Source organism: Geotrypetes seraphini, chromosome 1 (genome assembly GCF_902459505.1).
Source record: "Geotrypetes seraphini chromosome 1, aGeoSer1.1, whole genome shotgun sequence".
In the NCBI taxonomy this organism is placed as follows: domain Eukaryota; kingdom Metazoa; phylum Chordata; class Amphibia; order Gymnophiona; family Dermophiidae; genus Geotrypetes; species Geotrypetes seraphini.
The window spans coordinates 82,449,681-82,469,877 of record NC_047084.1 but is presented as its reverse complement, the minus strand read 5'-3'; the positions used below and the strand labels follow the sequence as shown (position 1 = coordinate 82,469,877).

Below are 20,197 nucleotides of genomic sequence, written 5' to 3'. Positions count from 1 at the left end.
CCTGTAAGCTAGTTCAGCTTCTTTAGTGTCCCTCCAGACCGGCACAGAAACGGATGGGTTTACGCTCCTTTGCCAGCAGGTGAAGACTGAGATGCTAACTTTTGGCTACAGTGCAAGTGGGCTGTGTGCAAGTCCCTTCTTACAATCAGTTTTTTCCTCAATCTCCAGCAGGTGAAGTGGTAAGATTGTGCAGTCTGTTTTGGGCCTGTTTGATCTGGTTAAGGAATTTTTCAGGTCCCTTTTGCTGTCCGGAAAGAGCATGGGGGACCCTCTTGAGGGTCCTACCGACCTCGGGGCTGCTACTCTCAAAAGGGTCGAGTCCCTTCCCCTATTCTGCCCCCCCCCCCCAGGTTTTCTGTGTTTAAAGCCTCAACTTTACACCTTGCCACCGATACTGGCACTAACTACAGTTTAGAATGCCATGTGGTGTCTGCTCTAACTTGATACAGTTGGTGAACTGTGAGAAGTTTAAAAAAAAAACCCCATAAGAAATTAACGGAGCATAAACTGGTACACATCTTTTGTACACATCTCAAATTCTTCCCAAAAATCATCTTGGAATTTCATTTGAACCAGTCTATAGGTCTTGGGGGGGGGGGGGGGGATGTTTCCTGATGAAGCTGCACGCCACACACATTGAACTTAAACATTCAATGGCTTACTACCTGAATTGAACCAAGCCTCACAGAACTTTTACTCAGCTGTTTCTCTCATTTAATCCTAACAGGCTTGGAGGTCCTGTCACCAGGAGAACCATCCATGGCTGGTGGACAGTATTACTTTTTGCTATGCTCAGACTGAGCTACCGCTGGAAGGTCGTGCCATAGCACACAAAGTTAGAGCAATGGCAACCTCGTAGCTTAGCTACATTTCATTCTAATTGAGGACATCTGTAAAGCCGCCCACCTGGTCCTTGATTCATACCTTCACATCCCACTACTGTTTGGAGAATCATTCCAGACAAGATAGTTGATTCAGCCAAGCAGTTCTATAAAATGTATTCTCTGTTTAAATGTCAACAATCCTTTACATTTCAGCCAGCGAGCCTGTTTGTCCTGAGATAACGTACTTACCTGTAAGGTGTTATCCAGGGACAGCAGGCAGATATTCTCACAACCCTCCTCTCCTCTCTCTCTTTTTTTTTTTTTTTACTGACGTTAGGTAGGAAGGCACCAGAACATGCGAGGTACAGGCAGTCTTGAGACCATCAAAAGATTCTTTAGCAACTCTCCAGACTAGCAAAGGTTAATCTTACAAGCGGGTATATGTCTCATCATGACCAGCAAGTGGAGACTGAGATAAAACTTTGGAACTGTACATAACATGTGACCCACCCTAATTACCTCAGTTTTCTCTCAGTCTCCAGCAGGTGTGAGCTGTACCCATCTCCCTTGGTAGGGCTGTTGGAATTTGTTTAGGAATTTTTGTCCCTTTTTGTTGCCAGACTGAGCTTGGGTGGACTCTGTGTGGGGGTCCGTCCAACCTCGGGGGTATCAAACTTGGCGGGTCACGAGCTGGGTCCCTGGGTCCCTCCCCTCCTTTCCTCCACCTCCCCAATATTTTTCTAGAGATGCCTCAACAGTAAGCCATAACCTCCGGTGGTAAGGCATATAGTTTAGAGAGCCAATGGAGTCTGTTCTGTGAAAAAAAAAATCCTGAGGTAGTGCCGGTCTGAAGGGTTGCTTTCCCTTTAAAATTTGCTGTATTTTACTGTATTTTGCATCTAACTGGCATTTTTTTCCTAGCTAGGTCGCGTGTGGAACAATGAGCACTTAGCAGGGGAAAAGGTGCTCATTGTGTTCCAGACGCGAAGCACTCGTGGCCAGCCTGTGCAAGCGGTGTACAGGCTGGTGCGGTGGAGGAGTCTCAGCTGCTGCAGGCATCCAGGGCTCCCTGCTGCTAGTGCCTTGCGAGTCGACAGGGAGCAATGGGGAAGCCCGGTCTTCCCCCACCGCCCACAGAGGGATTTCCTCAGCCGCCAACGGTGAGGGTAAAAAGGATTCCCTTACCGCCAGTTCGGCTGGGGACTCCCTCTCAGCTGTTTCTTTATCAGCTGATGCCGGCTTGCCTGCTTTAGCGGCTGGGACATTTCAGGCTTCCCAGCCGCTACAGGTCCTGGAGGGTTTATTTTTGGCGGGAACTTCACCATTTTTGCACAATAAACCCTACATTAACTCTGCCATGTCGGGTGACCTTCCCCCTGTTTTGGAAAAACAGGGGCAGGTTTCTGCTGGGACCCCTGCCTGGTCAGGCAGTCCCATGGGGCCACCAGGGGTTTATTCCCCTGATTTATTTTTTAATTTATGCAGAGCTTATTTTCAGGCAGCTGGGGGTATTGCAGTTGGCCCTTGGGTTTCGGGGGAGGTTGTGCCCCCCCGCCCCCATCTACTATGCTCACGTCCCCTCCTCCTCCCTCGTCCAAGTGCCCGCGGGTGGCAAGGGATGAAGACTTGTGATATGAGGAGCATGCAGATTTGGATGAGAACCTGGACCCTTGGGACCTCCAAGATCCTCTTGAGGGGACGGCCGCTGGTAGTGGGGCCTCGTATTTTCCAACTTCCAGCAAGGAGGCTTTGCGGTGCGCCTTTTTCACAGAGACGAGCTCCCAGTTATGATTCAGCAGGTCTCGGTTTTGAGGAGACACCACCTGAGACCTTACAGGTGGGGGATTCCCTTCTTCGGGGGATCCACCCAGCGTCCCACTCTTTTCCTATGCATCTTAATATTCGGGATATTGTTCTGGCGCAGAGAATATGCTAGAGGAGCCGTTTCGGTTTTCACGTTTCATGGCTCATTTGTATCCCATCCCGGAGGTGGATAGGGCTACCTTGAAGTCGCCTGTGGTAGATGCGGTGGTCTTTGCTATTTCAAAGTACTATACGGTGCCCTTCGAGGGCGGTTCTGCCTTACGTGATTCTGAGGAGCATAAATTGGAGGCTCTCCTTAAACAGAATTTTAATGTTTCTTCCTTGGGGGTCCTGGCGGCTATTTGTGGGGGGCTCGTGGCTCATGCCGTGTTTCAGTGGGCTGAGCATATTTTTGACTGTGAGTCTGATTGGCCTTTGGATCAAAAGGTTGCGAAGTTTGAAATGGCGGCCTCGTTCCTCTCTGACACCCTCTGACTTGGTGCGGTCCTCTGCCAAGTCTATGGCTTTTGAGGTGGCCTCGCATAGTACCTTGTGGCTGCGCGCTTGGTCGATGGATGCTGCATCCAAGACTAAACTCACAAAAAAGTCCCTTTAGGGGGTCTTTTTTGTTTGGAGAGAATTTAGATAAGTTGGTTCAGACTTTGACAGACTCTAAGGTGTCCTGCTTGCCTGAGGACCGTGTCTGCCAGGCGGTTAGAGGAGGCACTTCTAGGGGGCATCTGTGGGATTTCCGCAGGTTCCACCCTGGGCGTGGGGCTGTTACCTTTCCATCTTCTGGGTTTTCCCGGGGGCGTTTCTTTCAGCGCATGCAGTCCTTTCAGGGAGACCGTTAGGAGGCTGGGAATCCCTCCGCCACTTCTCTTACAGACCATCCAGCCCAATGACTTCTTGCCGGCGACCCCTCTGGTTCCAGTGGGTGCCCGGCTGCACAATTTTTCTCACAAATGATCAGAGATAACATCCGATCAGTGGGTCCTGGAGGTGATTCGAGATGGTTATGTTCTAGAGTTTGCCCGTTGCTTGCCAGATCATTTTCTAGCTTCTTGTCACACCGAGTGGAAGAAACAGGCTTTTCGCCAGACCCTTCAAAGATTGCTAGTTCTCAGAGCTATGGTTCCAGTATCCCCTCGGGAGTCTGGCAGTGGAAGGTACTCGATTTACTTTGTGGTGCACAAGAAAGAAGGGACTTTTCGGCCCATCTTAGATTTGAAGGGGGTCAACAGGGCTCTCAGAGTTCCGTCTTTTCGCATGGAAACACTGTGATCGGTAATTTCTGGCGGTTCAGCCAGGGGAGTCTAACCTCTCTCGACCTGACAGAGGCCTACTTGCACATTACAATCCGGCCCTCTCATCAGCGCTTCCTTCGTTTTGCAATCTTGGGCCAGCACTCTCAGTTCTGTGCACTCCCTTTTGGTCTGGCCATGACTCCCTGGATGTTCACCAAGGTTATGGTGGTAGTCACGGCGGCCTTGTGGACAGAGGGCATTCTGGTGCATCCTTACCTGGATGACTGGTTCATTTGCGCAAAGTCCTTCCAGGAGAGCATGGGTGGTGGACTTATTGCAGTCGCTGGACTGGGTTGTCAACCTTGCCAAGAGCCTATTGGCCCCCTTGCAGCGCCTGGAGTATCTTGGGGTTGTGTTCAACACCTCCTTGGGGAAGGTCTTCCTCCCAGAGGCCCGAGTAAGCAAATTACAATCTCAGATTTACCTGCTTATGGCATTTCGGTGTCCTCGGGCGCAGGATTTCCTCCAAGTCTTGGGGTCAGTGGTGGATTACCTTGGCGTGGTGATGTGGGCTCGGGCCCACATGTGTCCTCGTCAATATGCTGTGCTTCGGAGGTGGTCGCCCCAGAGCCTCAGTCTACATCGCCCTGTTCCTCTGAGGGGCTTGGCTTGCTGCAGTCTTCGTTGGTGGCTCCGGCCCTCCCATCTTGTTCAAGGGATGAGTCTGGATCAGCCACACTGGACGGTACTTCTCACGGATGCCAGTGTTTTCAGTTGGGGAGCTCAGTGTCTAGGTCACTCAGCTCAGGGCACCTGGTCCACCAAAGAAGCATCCTGGTTGCTCAGTGTTCTGGAGACCAGAGCCATCCGTCTGGCACTATTAGCCTTCCACTCCTTCTTGATGGGCAAATCAGTCCGGGTTCTGTCAGACAATGCCACGGCGGTGGCCTATGTCAATTGTCAGGGGAGCACCGAAAGCACTCAGGTGGCGGCTCTGCTCATGGTCTGGGTAGAGTCGCATCTTCAGCACATCTCGGCCTCCCACATAGCTGGAGTGGACAATGTCGTCACGTATTAGATCCCGGAGAGTAGTGTCTACGCCACGTGGCTTTTCAGTTGATCGTGCAGACTTGTGGTCAGCCCTTCATTGACCTGATGGCCACAGGGGTCAACACCAAAACACCCCGTTTCTTCAGTCGTCACAGAGACAGTCAGGGCAAGGGTCTGGATGCTCTGGTTCAACCATGGCCAATGGAGGGGCTGTAGTATGTGTTCCCTCCATGGCCATTAGTGGGCAAAGTTCTTTTCCACATTGTTTGTCATCTGGGCCTGATGGTTCTGGTGGTTCCGGATTGGCCCAGACGTCCGTGGTATGTGGATCTGGTGCAGCATCTGGTGTTGGATCCTCTTCCTCTTTCGCCTGATCTTCTGACTCGGCCCCATTCCCATGTTCGATCCGGGTCCCTTGTCTTACAGCTTGGCTCTTGAAAGGGAACATCTAAGTAAGAAGGGGTATTCAGATAAAGTGATCTCCAATCTCTTGGGGTCCCGCAGACTTTCCACTTCTCGGGCTTATGTGCAAGTTTGGCGTATATTGGAGGAGTGGTGTACGGTGCGAGGAGTGGTCGCTTTTCGTGCTTTTCTGCCTAACATCTTAGAGTTCTTGCAGGATGGAGAGGCCAGGAGGGCAGAGGAGGCCAAGGACCCCGAGGGAGGAGCGCCCAGATTCACCATGGACACGGACCTGAGGCAGAGGAGGCTCTTGAGGAAGGAAAAGACTGCAATTGTTGTGGGAGACTCGATCCTGAGGGAGGTGGACAGTCATGTAGCCGGAGGTCGAGAGGACTGGCTGGTGACATGTCTCCCTGGGGCCAGGACAAATGACATTGCCGACAGAATCGAGAGGATCTTGGACGGAGCCGAAACGGAGGAGACAGCAGTAATTGTCCACGTCGGAACAAATGATGTGAGCCGGAGGAATTTCAGCATGCCTGCGCTAACAGACCAGTTCAGGGTCCTGGGAAGGAAGCTGAAACGGAGGTCACTGAGGATAGCATTCTCGGAGATCCTGCCGATCCCGAGGGCAGATGCAAGGAGGCAGGCCGAGCTCCAGGAGGTGAATGCGTGGCTGAGGAGGTGGTGCAAGGAGGAGGGCTTCCACTTTGTGAGGAACTGGTCGTCCTTCTGGGGAAAGAGCAAGCTCTACAGGCGGGATGGCCTGCACCTGAGCACGACGGGAACAAGAATACTAGCAGCCAACGTAAAGAAGGAGATCGAGAGGGCTTTAAACTACAGAGAGGGGGAAAGCCGACAGCTGACCTGATGACGCTTCGGACAGCAGTATCAAGAAAAGATGCTGAATGGGCTGACTGCAGGGAGGAGGACGGGGGTCCGATGGAACTCGCGATCAGACAGCGAGGGAAACACCGGGTAACAGCAACTTGCTGGGAGAAGCCTAAGGGGAAGGGGAAAACAGGGGTTTCAGGAGGACAAGATGGCACCAGGGTGCAAACAGAAGGCAATAAGGTGGAGCCACAGGGCAAAGGGGAGCCACAAGGCAAGGGGGAACAAACCAAGGCCCAGGGGACGATAGCACGGGAGGGGGCTGGTACTCCCCGGGGAAAAGCGGGGAGGTGGGGTGGAGGGGACATGGGGAGGAAGAGAGTTGCGAGGGTAAAGGCACAGCAGAGGCACTGGGAGCGGGAAAACGGCCCGAGACCCAAGGGAAGGCGGCCCAGGTAAAGGCAGAGGTGGAGGACAAACACCGGGACCTACAGTGCTTATACGCAAATGCAAAAAGCCTCATGGCTAAGATGGGTGAACTGGAAGTCATGGCCAAGGGGGAGGACCTGGATATAATAGGAATTACAGAAACCTGGTGGACAGAGGAAAATCAATGGGATGTGGCGCTGCCAGGGTACAAGCTCTACAGGAGGGACAGGACCCACAAGAAGGGGGGAGGCATAGCGCTGTATATAAAGGACTATATCTACTCGATTGGGATCGATACGGCAACAAAGGTAGAGGAGCTAGAATCGCTATGGGTCAAATTGCCGGGAAAGAAGAGTGCAGACATAAAGCTGGGGCTGTATTATCGCCCGCCTGGTGCGTCAGAAACAATAGGACACGACTTGGAAGCAGAACTGAGACAGGAATGCAGGACTGGAAGTGTAACAGTGATGGGGGACTTCAACTACCCGGGGATAGACTGGAGTACGGGACACTCCAACTCCACGAGGGAAGCAGGATTCGTAGAAACTGTGAGGGACTGCTTCATGGAGCAACTAGTCAAGGAACCGACGCGAGGGGATGCTACTCTTGACCTCATCCTTAACGGATTAGGGGGGCCTGCAAGAGGGGTAGAAGTGGGAGGAACACTAGGCAACAGTGATTACAATGTGATCAGATTCACATTAGAAAGGGGGTCACCCATAGTGAGGAGGACCGCAACGACTGCGCTCAACTTCAGGAAAGGGAACTATGTTGCTATGAGGAAAATGGTGGGGAGGAAGCTCAGGAACGGCTTTAGGATGGAGACTGTAGGGAGCGCCTGGACCCTTCTCAGGGACACACTGCAGGAAGCGCAAAAACTGTACATCCCCAGTTTCAGGAAAGGCCGCAAGAACAAGCGGTCAAAAGACCGGTTTGGATGACACCTGAAGTAAAGAGGGCAATCAGTGACAAGAAAGTGTCCTTCCGGAAATGGAAGAGGGATCCAACGGAGGAAAATCACCAGGAGCACAGGAAATGCCAAAAGGAATGCCACCGAGAGGTTAGAAAAGCAAAAGGAAAATACGAGGAGGGGCTGGCCAGGGAGGTGAAAAACTTCAAGGCATTCTTCAGTTACGTAAAGGGGAAGCAACCAGTGAGAGAGGAGGTGGGGCCATTGGACGATGGGTGTTCCGCCACTAATTTCTGACAAGTGGGATGATCAGTGACACTCAGGAAAACACACAGACAATATCAAACATAAACAATAACACTTTAATATATATATATATATATAAGAATAAATTAGCATCACCGTATCTCACGTAAACCCTCCCTTCACCATTCGGAATCCCTCAATGGATAGGCGAGTAGGACACAGGAGTCTGCCCCTTTAGACCTGACGTCTTGGATAGCCGGCTAGGATTCTAATTCTATGGGCTGAGTTTTTCTCTTTTATAGAGAAAAACTGCTGCCCTCTTAGTAAGACAGTTGGTACTGGTCCTTTGTTATTTGTTTTGACAACACATAGTTCAAGGAGGTCATATACTGGTTTGGTTTCCCTGTCTTCTTTGATGCTACCCAGGAGGTATTCAGAATGTCATAAGGAGGTGTTGAAGTAAACCGGCTTCTCATCTGGTTTCACTCTTTCTTTGATGTGATGTAGGTCAAGAAGGTCAGAATGTCAGATAAACAGACTTGTGGATTTATGTCGGTAGCATGCTGAATTTCAGTTACCCCCCTGGCCAGTTCCTTTGTTTGGATAACATTCAGGTCCCATCTGGCGTTAATGAGGTGTTTCAGGGACTGGTCTTGCTCTTTTGTTCTCTGTTTTGATAACACCCAGGTCTGTCCTTACTGATGTTATTTGGGCGGTACGCAGGCAACTGAAGTCAGGGAAAATCTGCTGGGTTCTTAGGAAAGCATTTGATGTTGTCAAGGTAACACTAAGGTTCAGGAGTTCAGGTAAGCAGACTTGAGGAGACATATAATATTCTGAACAAAATTATCAGTAATATGCTGGGGTATAACAATGGGGATTGGAAGGGAGTGATTAAGGAGGATAAAGAGGTAGCTGAGAGGTTGAACACGTTCTTCTCGTCGATCTTCACGAGCGAGGACACGTCCAATATACCGGACTCAGAGGAGCTCATGAGTGGGGAGCAGGCCAAAAGATTGGGGCATATAGAGGTAAGTCGGGAGGATGTCCTCAAGCAAATTGACAGACTGAAAAGCGGCAAATCACCGGGACCGGACGGGATCCACCCAAGGGTTCTAAAGGAACTAAGTCAGGAAATAGCGGGCGCAATCCAGCATGTTTGCAACCTATCCTTGAAAACTGGAGAGGTACCAGAGGACTGGAAACTGGCAAATGTCACACCTATCTTTAAGAAGGGATCGAGAGGTGACCCCGGGAACTACAGGTCGGTGAGCCTGACTTCAGTTATAGGGAAGATGGTGGAAGCAATGATCAAGGACAGCATTTGCGAGCACATCGAGAAAAATGGCCTACTACGGACAAGCCAGCACGGATTCTGTAAGGGAAGGTCGTGCCTGACAAACCTTCTGTACTTCTTTGAGGGAATAAGCAGTCAGGTGGACAAAGGGGAACCCTTAGACATCATTTACCTCGATTTTCAAAAGGCCTTTGACAAGGTGCCACATGAAAGGCTGCTTAGGAAGCTGTGGAACCACGGGGTGGGCGGGGATGTACACAGATGGATCAAGCACTGGCTGTCAGGTAGACTACAGAGGGTCTGAGTAAAGGGCCAATATTCTGACTGGCGGGGAGTCATGAGCGGTGTGCCGCAGGGATCAGTGCTGGGCCGCTACTCTTCAACATATTTATCAATGACCTGGAAACGGAGGCAAAGTGTGAGGTTATAAAATTTGCAGACGATACCAAACTCTGCACCAGAGTTAGGACCAGGGAGGAGTGTGAGGAACTGCAAAGGGACCTCGATAAGCTGGAGGACTGGGCAAACAAATGGCAAATGCGCTTTAACGTAGATAAATGCAAGGTCATGCACATAGGGAAAAAGAACCCGTTGTTCGAGTATAAAATGGGGGGGGGAGATTGCTGGAAGACACCGGACTTGAGAGAGACTTGGGTGTGCTAGTGGATCCATCCATGAAACCATCCGCACAGTGTGCAGCAGCCTCGAAGAAAGCCAACAGGATGCTGGGCATCATCAAGAGGGGCATATCAACCAGGACGCGGGAAGTCATCATGCCGCTGTATCGAGCGATGGTGCGCCCACATCTGGAATACTGCGTTCAATATTGGTCGCCGCACCTCAAGAAGGACATGGCAGTTCTTGAGAGAGTCCAAAGGAGGGCAACGAAACTGGTAAGAGGGCTGGAAAACTGCCCATATGCCGAGAGGCTGGATAAACTGGGGCTCTTCTCTCTGGAAAAGAGGAGGCTCAGGGGGGATATGATAGAGACCTTCAAAATACTTAGGGGCATAGAGAGGGTGGACAGGGACAGGTTTTTTCAGACTAAAAGGGACGACAGGTACGAGGGGGCACTCAGAGAAACTGAAGGGAGATAGGTTCAAATCAAATGCAAGGAAGTTTTTCTTCACCCAAAGGGTCGTGGACAAATGGAATGCGCTCCCGGAAGAAGTGATCCGGCAGAGTACAGTACAGGGATTCAAACAGGGATTGGACAGATTCCTGAGGGAAAAGGGGATCGTGGGGTACTGAGGGAGGTGCTGGGGTGTTGCATAAGTATAGACAGCTCACCAGGTCGTGCAGGTGCAAGGCCGGAGGGTTAGGACATTGATGGGAAGATAGGACTTCAATGAGAAACCTAGGGGGCAAGGGGGCCCCTTCTGGTGATTAAGGCAGGTCATGACCTGTTGGGCCGCCGCGGGGGCGGACTGCTGGGCGGGATGGACCTCTGGTCTGACCCGGCAGAGGCACTGCTTATGTTCTTATGTTCTTATGGCCTGGCTTGATCTTCTCTCCAGGTTCAGCTTGTAGCCCTTTCAGCCTTTCATGGGTTATTACAGGGTCAGCATCTGACTGCCATTCCTTATGTTGTTCACTTCTTGTGGACGGCCAAGTTGCTCAAGCCTCCTGTGTGACCATCCGTTCCTTCTTGGGATTTGAATCTGGTCCTGTCCATGCTTGTGCACCCTCCGTTTGACCCTTTGGGTGCCTGCTCATTGAAGGACCTTACTCTTAAGGCAGTCTTCGTGGTGGCTATTACTTCTGCTAGATGTGGTTCAGAGCTGCAGGCTCTCTCTTGTAGGTCTCCCTTCCTCGCATTTTCTGGGGAGCGGGTAGTGTTGAGGCGTGAGCCTTCCTTTCTGCCAAAGGTAGTTTCTCCTTTTCATGTCAATCAGTCTGTGGTCCTCCCAGTCCTGGGTAGTTGAACAGGTTCTTCTGTGCAAGTTGCGCAAATTGAATGTTGGTTGGGTCCTTTGCGTTTACTTGCGGCCCAGGAGATCAGGAAATCAGATAATCTTTTTGACCTTCTAACAGGGGTTAGGGGGGATGGCGCGTCCAAGGCTACCATTGCGTGCTGGATCAAGTAGACTATTGCTTCTGCTTATCTTCTTCAGACAAAGACTGTTCTGGAATTTCTCAAGTCTCATTTCACTCGGGGTCAGGCAGCTTCTTGGGCTGAGTCTTCACTGGTGCCTCCAGTGGATATTTGTAAGGCGGCAGTCTTGGCTTCACTACATTCCTTTGTCAGACAGTACCAGGTGGACGTTCATGCGCGTCGGGACGTGATGTTCGGTGAGCATATTCTGGTGTCGGCCCTTCAGGGGTTCCACCCATGATGGGGACTGCTTTAGTACGTCCCGCTTGTAAAATTAACCTATGTTGGTCTGGAGAGTTGCTAAAGGAGGATAAATTGGGTTCTTACCTGCTAATTTACTTTCTTTTAGCTTCTCCAGACCAGCAAAGGACCCCACCCTGTCGGGATCCCAGTCAGCATGGATTCACCAAGGGTAGTTCCTGCCAATCCAATCTCATCAGCTTCTTTGACTGGGTAACAAGAAAGTTGGGACTTGGGAGAGTCTTTGGACATCGTGTACCTGGACTTCAGTAAAGCTTTTGACAGTGTCCCACACCGCAGGCTGCTAAGCAAGATGGAATCGATGGGATTAGGAGAGACACTAACTGCATGGGTCAATGATTGGCTGAATGGCAGACTTCAGAGGGTGGTGGTTAATGGTACCCTCTCTAAAACATCGGAGGTGACCAGTGGAGTGCCACAGGGCTCGGTCCTGGGTCCACTCCTTTTCAACATATTCATAGGGGATCTGACTCAAGGGCTTCAAGGTAAAATAACACTATTCGCCGATGACGCCAAACTATGTAATATAGTAAGTGAATGCAGTTTACAGAATTATATGACGCAGGACCTGCTTACATTGGAAAGTTGGTCCTCAACCTGGCAGGTAGGCTTCAATGCTAAGAAATGTAAGGTCATGCACCTCGGAAGCGGAAATCCATGCAGGACGTACTTCTTGAACGGAGAAACTTTAACTAGGACTTCAGCAGAACGAGATTTAGGAGTAATCATCAGTGCAGACATGAAAACTGCCAATCAAGTAGAGAAGGCTTCTTCTAAGGCAAGGCAGATATTGGGTTGTATCAATAGAAGTTTCGTCAGCCGAAAGCCTGAAGTCATAATGCCGTTGTACAGGGCCATGGTGAGACCTCATCTGGAGTACTGTGTGCAATTCTGGAGGCCACATTACAGTAAAGATGTGCGCAGAATTGAATCGGTTCAGCGGACGGCCACCAGGATGATCTCGGGGCTCAAGGGTCTCGTACGAAGAGAGACTGAACAAATTGCAGCTCTACACTCTCGAGGAACGTAGGGAGAGGGGAGACATGATCGAAACATTTAAGTACCTCACAGGACGTGTCGAAGTGGAAGATGATATTTTCTTTCTCAAGGGACCCTCGGCCACAAGAGGGCACCCGCTCAAACTCAGGGGCGGAAAATTTCATGGCGACACCAGAAAGTATTTCTTCACAGAGAGAGTGGTTGATCATTGGAACAAACTTCCAGTGCAAGTGATCGAGGCAGACAGCGTGCCAGACTTTAAGAATAAATGGGATTCCCATGTGGGATCCCTACGAGGGTCAAGATAAGGAAATTGGGTCATTAGGGCATAGACAGGGGGTGGGTAAGCAGAGTGGGCAGACTTGATGGGCTGTAGCCCTTTTCTGCCGTTATCTTCTATGTTTCTATTATCATGTTCTTACGTGCAGATTTTCATTTTTCAGTCAGTTTTCTAGTATTTTTCTAGGACCAGGGAGATTAAGAACAGCGGCTGTGGCTTGGCTGGCGGAGCTGGTGAGCAGTGGGGACCTTTGCTATTTGCATTTGTTCCTTTGCATTTTCTAACAGAGTTCCTGTTTTTATTGGTTGATACTCCTGTTCAGAGTCCTGTTTGTTTTCTGTATATAGTTCTTAGTTCTGCTTGGCTATTCAGCAGACTGAGGTAATTAAGGAGGGGGTCACATGATATGTACAGTTCCAAAGTTTTGTCTGTGTCCACCTGCTGGTTATGTTGAGATATGTATCCGCTTGTAAGATTAACCTATGCTGGTCTGGAGAGGTTAAAAGAAAGTAAATAAGCAGGTAAGAACCTAATTTCTCCTTTAAAGTGACAGTATACTTTTTATACTGTCCGTACTTGGCTCAATGGATGACATCACCTACCTGTGAAAATATCTACCTGCTGTCCCTGGATAACATCCGTTACAGGTAAATAACTGTGCTATATGGTATTATTGCATTTCTGGTTTAGTGACCACAAAGTGAAGTTTTTGACTGGTGGGGAGTTGGAAACTCAAAACATAATTGTTTTAGCTTTGACATATAAGGGGAATGAGTGAGCTCTGAACCTATTTTCTTTGTATCTTCTGGCAAGAGTGTATAAGCCATTCATTTGGACTCAATGAAAGGAAATTAATAGGAAAGTTAAATTTTACTGGGTGTGTAAATGCAATTGTGTAAATGAATATAAAGGCAACAGAATTGAACATGTCTGGCAGCAGCACAATATATGTATTTTTTTCAGTCTAAAACAATTTTATTATGCACATTTTCACTGTACGTGGAAAAAAAATAAATTTTGTTTCAATCTTCCCATAGGGAACTCTGATATTGTAACCCCACTGGTAGATTTACTTATGAAGCTGTTTCGTAAAATGATAAATGTGAAAGTGCCTTTCCACCTTACCCTTCTGAGCGTGTGCTTCTGCAACCTGAAGGCTGTATCCAACGTCAAAGGATCGATTGGGTTTTATTTAGCTAAGAAGAAATCATCTGGCCCCAACTCTGGCCAGTGCTTCCAGGTAAACTGACCCTCTCCCTGGTACAGCTTTCCACAGCAAATTAAAATGCAGTTGAATGTTTCCAGTTGATGCCCAAAGTTGGCAAACTGCTGGACGTTCAAATATAATTTTTTTATTTTTTTTTTTTTAATTGTCTACTTAACCATTTTGGCCACCAGGATGTCTAACTTTATACCCCATTTTTGATCAGAAAAAATCCATGTTGAAAATGTCTTAATTCTGACTATTTGGACATGGGTGGTGCCAGCATAGTAATGGAATTGCCACATAGACATCTCAACAGAGCACTGGACTCCTTAGAGCAGGGGTGCTCACACTTTTGGCTTGTGAGCTACTTTTAAAACAACCAAGTCAAAATGATCTACTAACAATAAAATTTAAAAATTAAAAAAAACAAACACATAGCACAGTATACGCAGAGAAAATGAGCCCTTTAGACTGGCACACCTCAGGATTTTTTTATTATTTCTTTTTACTTAGAACAGACTCCACGGTTCTCGAAGCTGGAGAGCTGACCAACCAGGGGGCCAGGCCCACTACAAAAATATGGGGAGATTGGGGGAGGGACCCAGCATGAGATCCGCTGGGTTTAACACCCCTGAGGTCAGACAGATCCCCAAACAGAATCCGCCCAAGCCCTATCTGGCACAAAAAGAGGAACCAGGAGTCCACAAACAAAGTTCCAACAGTGCTAAGAGGGGAGCTGAAAAGCCTTACCACCTGCTACCAGAGACTCAGGAAAACTGGAGTAGCAAGAGGGACATGCTATACTGATATACAAGTTTGATCTCAGTCTCCACCTGCTGGTAGCAGTGAGGCATATTACCCATTCGTAAGGACTATACCAGTCTACAGAATAACCCTTATGTACCACAGCATCCATCTGTTTTTTCATGGTCAGATGCTGATCCAGAACGATTCACAATATTTTAATTTTTGGTTGTATTGTATATAATGTTGAATTTATACTGATTGATGGCTTGTGAATGATCTTATGCGGTGACACGACAAAAAACTTAATCTTATCAGGTTTGAGTTTAAGTTTAAAATACTGCATCCAAGAATTCATCAATTTCAACACGGACTCAATTTTATGAGAAATATGGGATAGAACTGTGCCACAAGCTGTAACAATTGTAATATCAGCGTAGCTGAACAGTTCTATACCCAGATTATTCAAGCAAAAACCCAAGGAAGAGAGATAAACATTGTGGGAGAAAGTGGGGAACCCTGAGATACACCACTTGGATTTTTTCAGTTAAAGGAGAACTGATTATTAAACTTAACCTGATAGTCTAGATTCCAAGAACCCTTTAAACCACAGGAGAACATTGCCTTGTAGACCGAAAGGATAAAAACAAGCTAATAATTCGGTATGGTCTACCAAATCGAAGGCACTGCTTAAGTCAAACTGAAGTACCAGTGCACTATTACCTTTGCTCAATAAGCTATTTAGATGGTCTAATAGTGTAGCCAACACTGTTTTAGTACTGAAATTGGTTCTAAAACCTGATTGAGAATCATGCAGTAAGGAATGTTGCTCAAGATATACATCCTCTCCAGCATGCCTTACTCTTTCGCTGGGCTCCGCACGGGGATGCTTTACAGACCTGTCTTCTTTGGACTCTGGAGGCTCTGGCCAGCATGGCTTGGTGGCTTCTGCAGACGCTTTGCAAGGGCGTTCCACTGTGGATTGCCTCCTGGATTGTAGTGATGACAGATGCTGGCCTTCATGGCTGAAAAGCCCACTGCAATCGTCCCATCCAGGGGTGTTGGGATACCCTATCAGAAGAGATGGTCAATCAATGGGTTGGTGCTGAGAGCCATTTGGCTGGCTCTGATGTAATTGCAGAAGACTGTAGGGCCAAGCGGTCAGGGTCTTCTCTGACAATGCAACGACAGTAGCCTATGTCAATCGCCAGGGAGGGACCAAGAGCACCCCTCTGGCTTGGGAAACCCACCTTCTTTTTCTGTGGGTGAAATGCCACCTCCAGGCACTTTCAGCAGTGCATGTGGTGTGAGTTGACAATGTTTAAGCCAGCTTCCTCAGCAGACTGACTTTGGGATCCTCAGCAGTGTTCCCAACCATAGTACACTTTGATTTCATTGCCACAGTAAAGAACAAGAGAGTGGATAGTTCTTCAGTTGAAGATCGAGCCTGGAAGTGAGGGTCTCAACGCTCTAGTGCAGTCATGGCTTCAGGAGCTTCTCCTGCATGTCTTTCCTCTCTGGCCATGATAGGTCGGGTCATTCAGCGGATCGTAGACCATCCAGGCCATGTCATTCTGATGACTCTAGATTGGCCTGACATTGGTACGCAGATCTGATGCATTCTGGATAGATACGGCCTTCGACTGAGCATCCATCCAGACCTGCTTACGCAGGGTCCAGTCCACAAGGAGGATTTGGGACACTTTGCTCTTATGGCATGGCTCTTGAGTGCACAGCCTTAGAACACAGACTATTCTAATATGGTTATTGACACTCTTCTTAAGTCTAAGAAGTCATCTACATTCTGCTTACGTTAAGGTGTGGAAGGTTTCCAACACTGGCGCGCTCAGGACCAGGTGGACCCTTATTTGGCTCTGACCTCAGTGAGAAATGGGAAATGATACAGTGAGGCTGGTGTAGTGTCAGGTGATGGCCAGTGTTTTCATTAATATTGAATTGCTTGTCAATTCATCAGCTCAGTATGCAGAGTTGGAAGCACTGTTACTAACACTTAATAATGATAATAGTTTATTTTTATATACGGCCATACTTGGAGTTCTAGGCGGTTCACATCAGTCAATCATTATACATATAGTACAAATAGATATTTAAAATTGAAATCATCTAAAATTTCGGCAAAAGTTAAAAGCTTAATAGTGGAAAGATACAAGCAATTTAAAATGAGATAAAAATTATAAGTAAGTAATAGGATACATTAGGTTGCCAGTCTATTGAATAATTGAGTTTTTATCTGTTTTCTAAAATCAAGATAAGAGGAAGCTTCTAACGCAATTTTGGCAAGCCATGTATTCATTGTGGTCGCCTGAAAAGAAAAGGTTCTGTCGAGGAACCTTTTGTAATGACAGGATTTTATTGAGGGATATGCAAACAAGTGTACTCTTCGAGAGCTCTTATTAATGTAACTCAGGGTAAAATGAGGGGTAAGACAGCCTGGTAGCATGCCAAATACTGCTTTGTAGCAGATACATGAGAACTTAAATAAGACTCTGGATTCTAATGGCAGCCAATAAAGCTTTTGATAGAATGGAGTAATATGCTCCCATTTTGTTAAACCAAAAATAATACGAACAGCCGTATTCTGAACTACTCTCAACTTTTTGAGAATTTTCTTAGGCAAATGAAAGAGAAAAGTCTAACAAGAATCGCTTCTGTTTTTGATCCAATAAGAAATTTAGACAATAGAACCTTGCATTCAATGATTGGAGAACTAGAAAATTCTGTAAAGCACTTTGGTGTTCATATTTAAATACGGGTTGGTCCTAAGACGAGGTTGAGAATCACTCTTCAGTGTCTACCATTTAAGTCTTCCATTGCTATATACACAGCATTCTTGAAGTTGATGATCTGCTACTCTATAGGTATCATTATTCCATAACTAATTTTCCATAAATCTTTTATTTATATTTGATTGGGTTTTTTATCTATTCAAATATTTTGGCATGTGGGAATGATGATATGTATAGATGATGAACCTTTGTAAGTCTAAATATGTAGGTTCAAGTGAGCTAATATATAGTGATGTGGTACATACATTTAATTGAAAAATATATTCATTTTTCCATAGGAAAAGTTAACTGCTGATACAGAAGATCTTGCACAGACCAAGGTCAACAGTTTGGAGTTGGATTTATCCCCTGGTCAAAGCACATATACCAGGGCACCATTTATAGATACTATCACTAATACAGAAGCTAAAGAAATCTGTGAATTCCCATTTCACCAGCTTCCTGTTGGCATAGATTTGGATGTTTTCAGTCAGCTTCCAGAGGACATTAAAAAAGAAATTCTTTCTAAGCCAGGCAGCATTTTGAATCGACCATCTACTGTGCGTAAAGGAATACAGTCATTTTTTGTACCTAAAAAAGTAGAGATCACTTCCATAGAGTTTAAGAAGGATGACCACAATATAAAATCTATACCTGTACCATATAGCAAAAACTCCCAAGATAGTTTTCCAGTTGAGTTCAAACACAACCAGCCTAAGCTGAATTCTGTCTCCAGTACTTGTGAAAGAACATTCCTTGATGAATGTGTAAGGCAAAAATCTCAGACTTTCCATTCTGAAACTATGCAACTTACTAATTTGCTATTTCAGAAATCTCTTGTTACAGATAGTCACATACAAACTAAAGATGCAGGCTCTAAAATTGATTCTCTCATGAATCCTGTAGAAAGAGCTCATAGAGATGCAGAAATCACTTTTCCTTCTAGTGTTGATCCCATGGTTTTTTCAGAACTACCTGCAGAATTACAAAATGAACTAAGAGCTGAATGGAAAAGACAGGAGCTGATTTCTAAAATACCCGTCAAACACGATGAGAAAAAAATGAAAGCTACTAAAGGAAAACAGCAATCCATACATTGGTCCCCTCTGTCAAACAGTTTATTGAAGTATTTTAAACAAACCGAATCAGCAATGAATACAAGAAAACACTGAAAATTGACTGAGTTACAAGACTGTCAGTAACATCTTGTAGAAACGAACATTTGTTTTAAGACACATGCACCCAAGTGTATCATTCTTATACTGCCATTGTATGTTCAACAGCTTGAGGAGCAAAGCCATCTTTTATTACAGTTTTATCCTTCCGCACAATTATAGATGAGGTTTATATTATTCAATTTAAAGAACGTGTGTTCTAAATAAAAAGGGGACAGGAGCTCCTGCAAGTACTTTTAGGGCTCCTTTTATGAAAGTGTGCTAGCGGTTTTAGCGTGCGCTAAACGCTAACGCAGGGGTCTCAAAGTCCCTCCTTGAGGGCCGCAATCCAGTCGGGTTTTCAGGATTTCCCCAATGAATATGCATGAGATCTATGTGCATGCATTGCTTTCAATGCATATTCATTGGGGAAATCCTGAAAACCCGACTGGATTCCGGCCCTCAAGGAGGGACTTTGAGATCCCTGCGCTAACGCCTCCATAGAGCTTGCGTTAGTATTTTTTCATGTAGCGCGTACTAAAACTGCTCGCACACTTTCATAAAAGAAGACCTTAATGTTCAGTTTGTCTGCTACTTTTGGTATGAGACTACTTCATAGTACATAAGAACAGCCTCTTAGAGTACATAAGAGCAGCTTAAGATTTACTGAATTACCTGCTCTTTGCCCCACTGATAGGTATATTTTCCTGGCTAGCTGAAGACATTTATTTTTTCTTAAATATAAAGGTGGCCCCTTGGCCTCAAAAAAAATGTTATTTATGACAACATTTTATACTATTTCCAGATGACTAGTCAGCTGTAATTATTCAGTAATTTGTAGCAAGATATGTAAAGTGTTTATCTCATTTTGTGTGTCTGGAAAAGCTTAGTATGTTTGGTCCTTCCTTAGTATTGAAAAATTTGTTATAATAAAACCACAGAACTGTAAGAATAGATGTTTCAAGACATTACATACAGTGTACTGTATATTGAGGGGCATACTTCTTCTTTCTTGTTCTATTGTTTCATAAATTCATTTGTGTTCAGTTTTTATTGGATGTTTTAATTTTCATAGTTTGGCTATAGTCCAAATAGTTTCATGTTCCAAGTGGAATCTGGGGGTAAGCTTTTAACAAGTCTCTGTATTGATCCAGGTGATCAGTTTTCACCAAGAAGGGACCCTGTTCAGTTCATCACACTGACCTTCCATCTGATTTTTAGCAAAGAGAGTACAAGAAAGAACGAAGCACATTAAAAAAAAAAAGAATTTAAAAAGCTGGAAAAGCATCACTAACATAACAAGACAGAACGATACAATTCTGTAATTGCTTACTTAAAACTAAAGGGTAATGGGATTTGATATATGCAGTTACTTTCTCTGTTCCTAGTAGGCTCACAATTTGTTTTTGTACCTGGGGCAATGGAAGGGTAAAGACTGAGGGCTAGACTCTAAAAATTTTGTGGAGAGAGTAGTACATGCTTTGAACAGTCACTAGAACAGGGTCTCCCACCATTTTTACCTTGAGGGCGCGGTAGACATCCTCCTTCTCTCACCTCTGCCCATCTGTCCTCCAAACCTTCTACAAATTTAGAAATGTTATTTCTCTAGCCCTTCCACTTCCATATTCTCTT

At 46.5% G+C, this 20,197-nt stretch overlaps 1 protein-coding gene across 4 annotated transcripts in view; it reads left to right on the top strand.

Annotated features, from left to right (window-relative positions):
• Positions 1 to 18,934, top strand: part of POLI (DNA polymerase iota) — a 62,903-nt gene extending 43,969 nt beyond the window's left edge. For all 4 annotated transcript variants that reach the window (XM_033934209.1, XM_033934199.1, XM_033934227.1 and 1 more), the window contains exons 9-10: positions 13,712 to 13,914; positions 17,711 to 18,934. In XM_033934209.1, the coding sequence (XP_033790100.1) occupies positions 13,712 to 13,914; positions 17,711 to 18,583 (1,076 nt within the window). In that variant the 3' untranslated portion in view covers positions 18,584 to 18,934. The remainder of the gene's footprint in view (positions 1 to 13,711; positions 13,915 to 17,710) is intronic.
• The last annotated feature ends 1,263 nt before the right edge of the window (positions 18,935 to 20,197 follow it).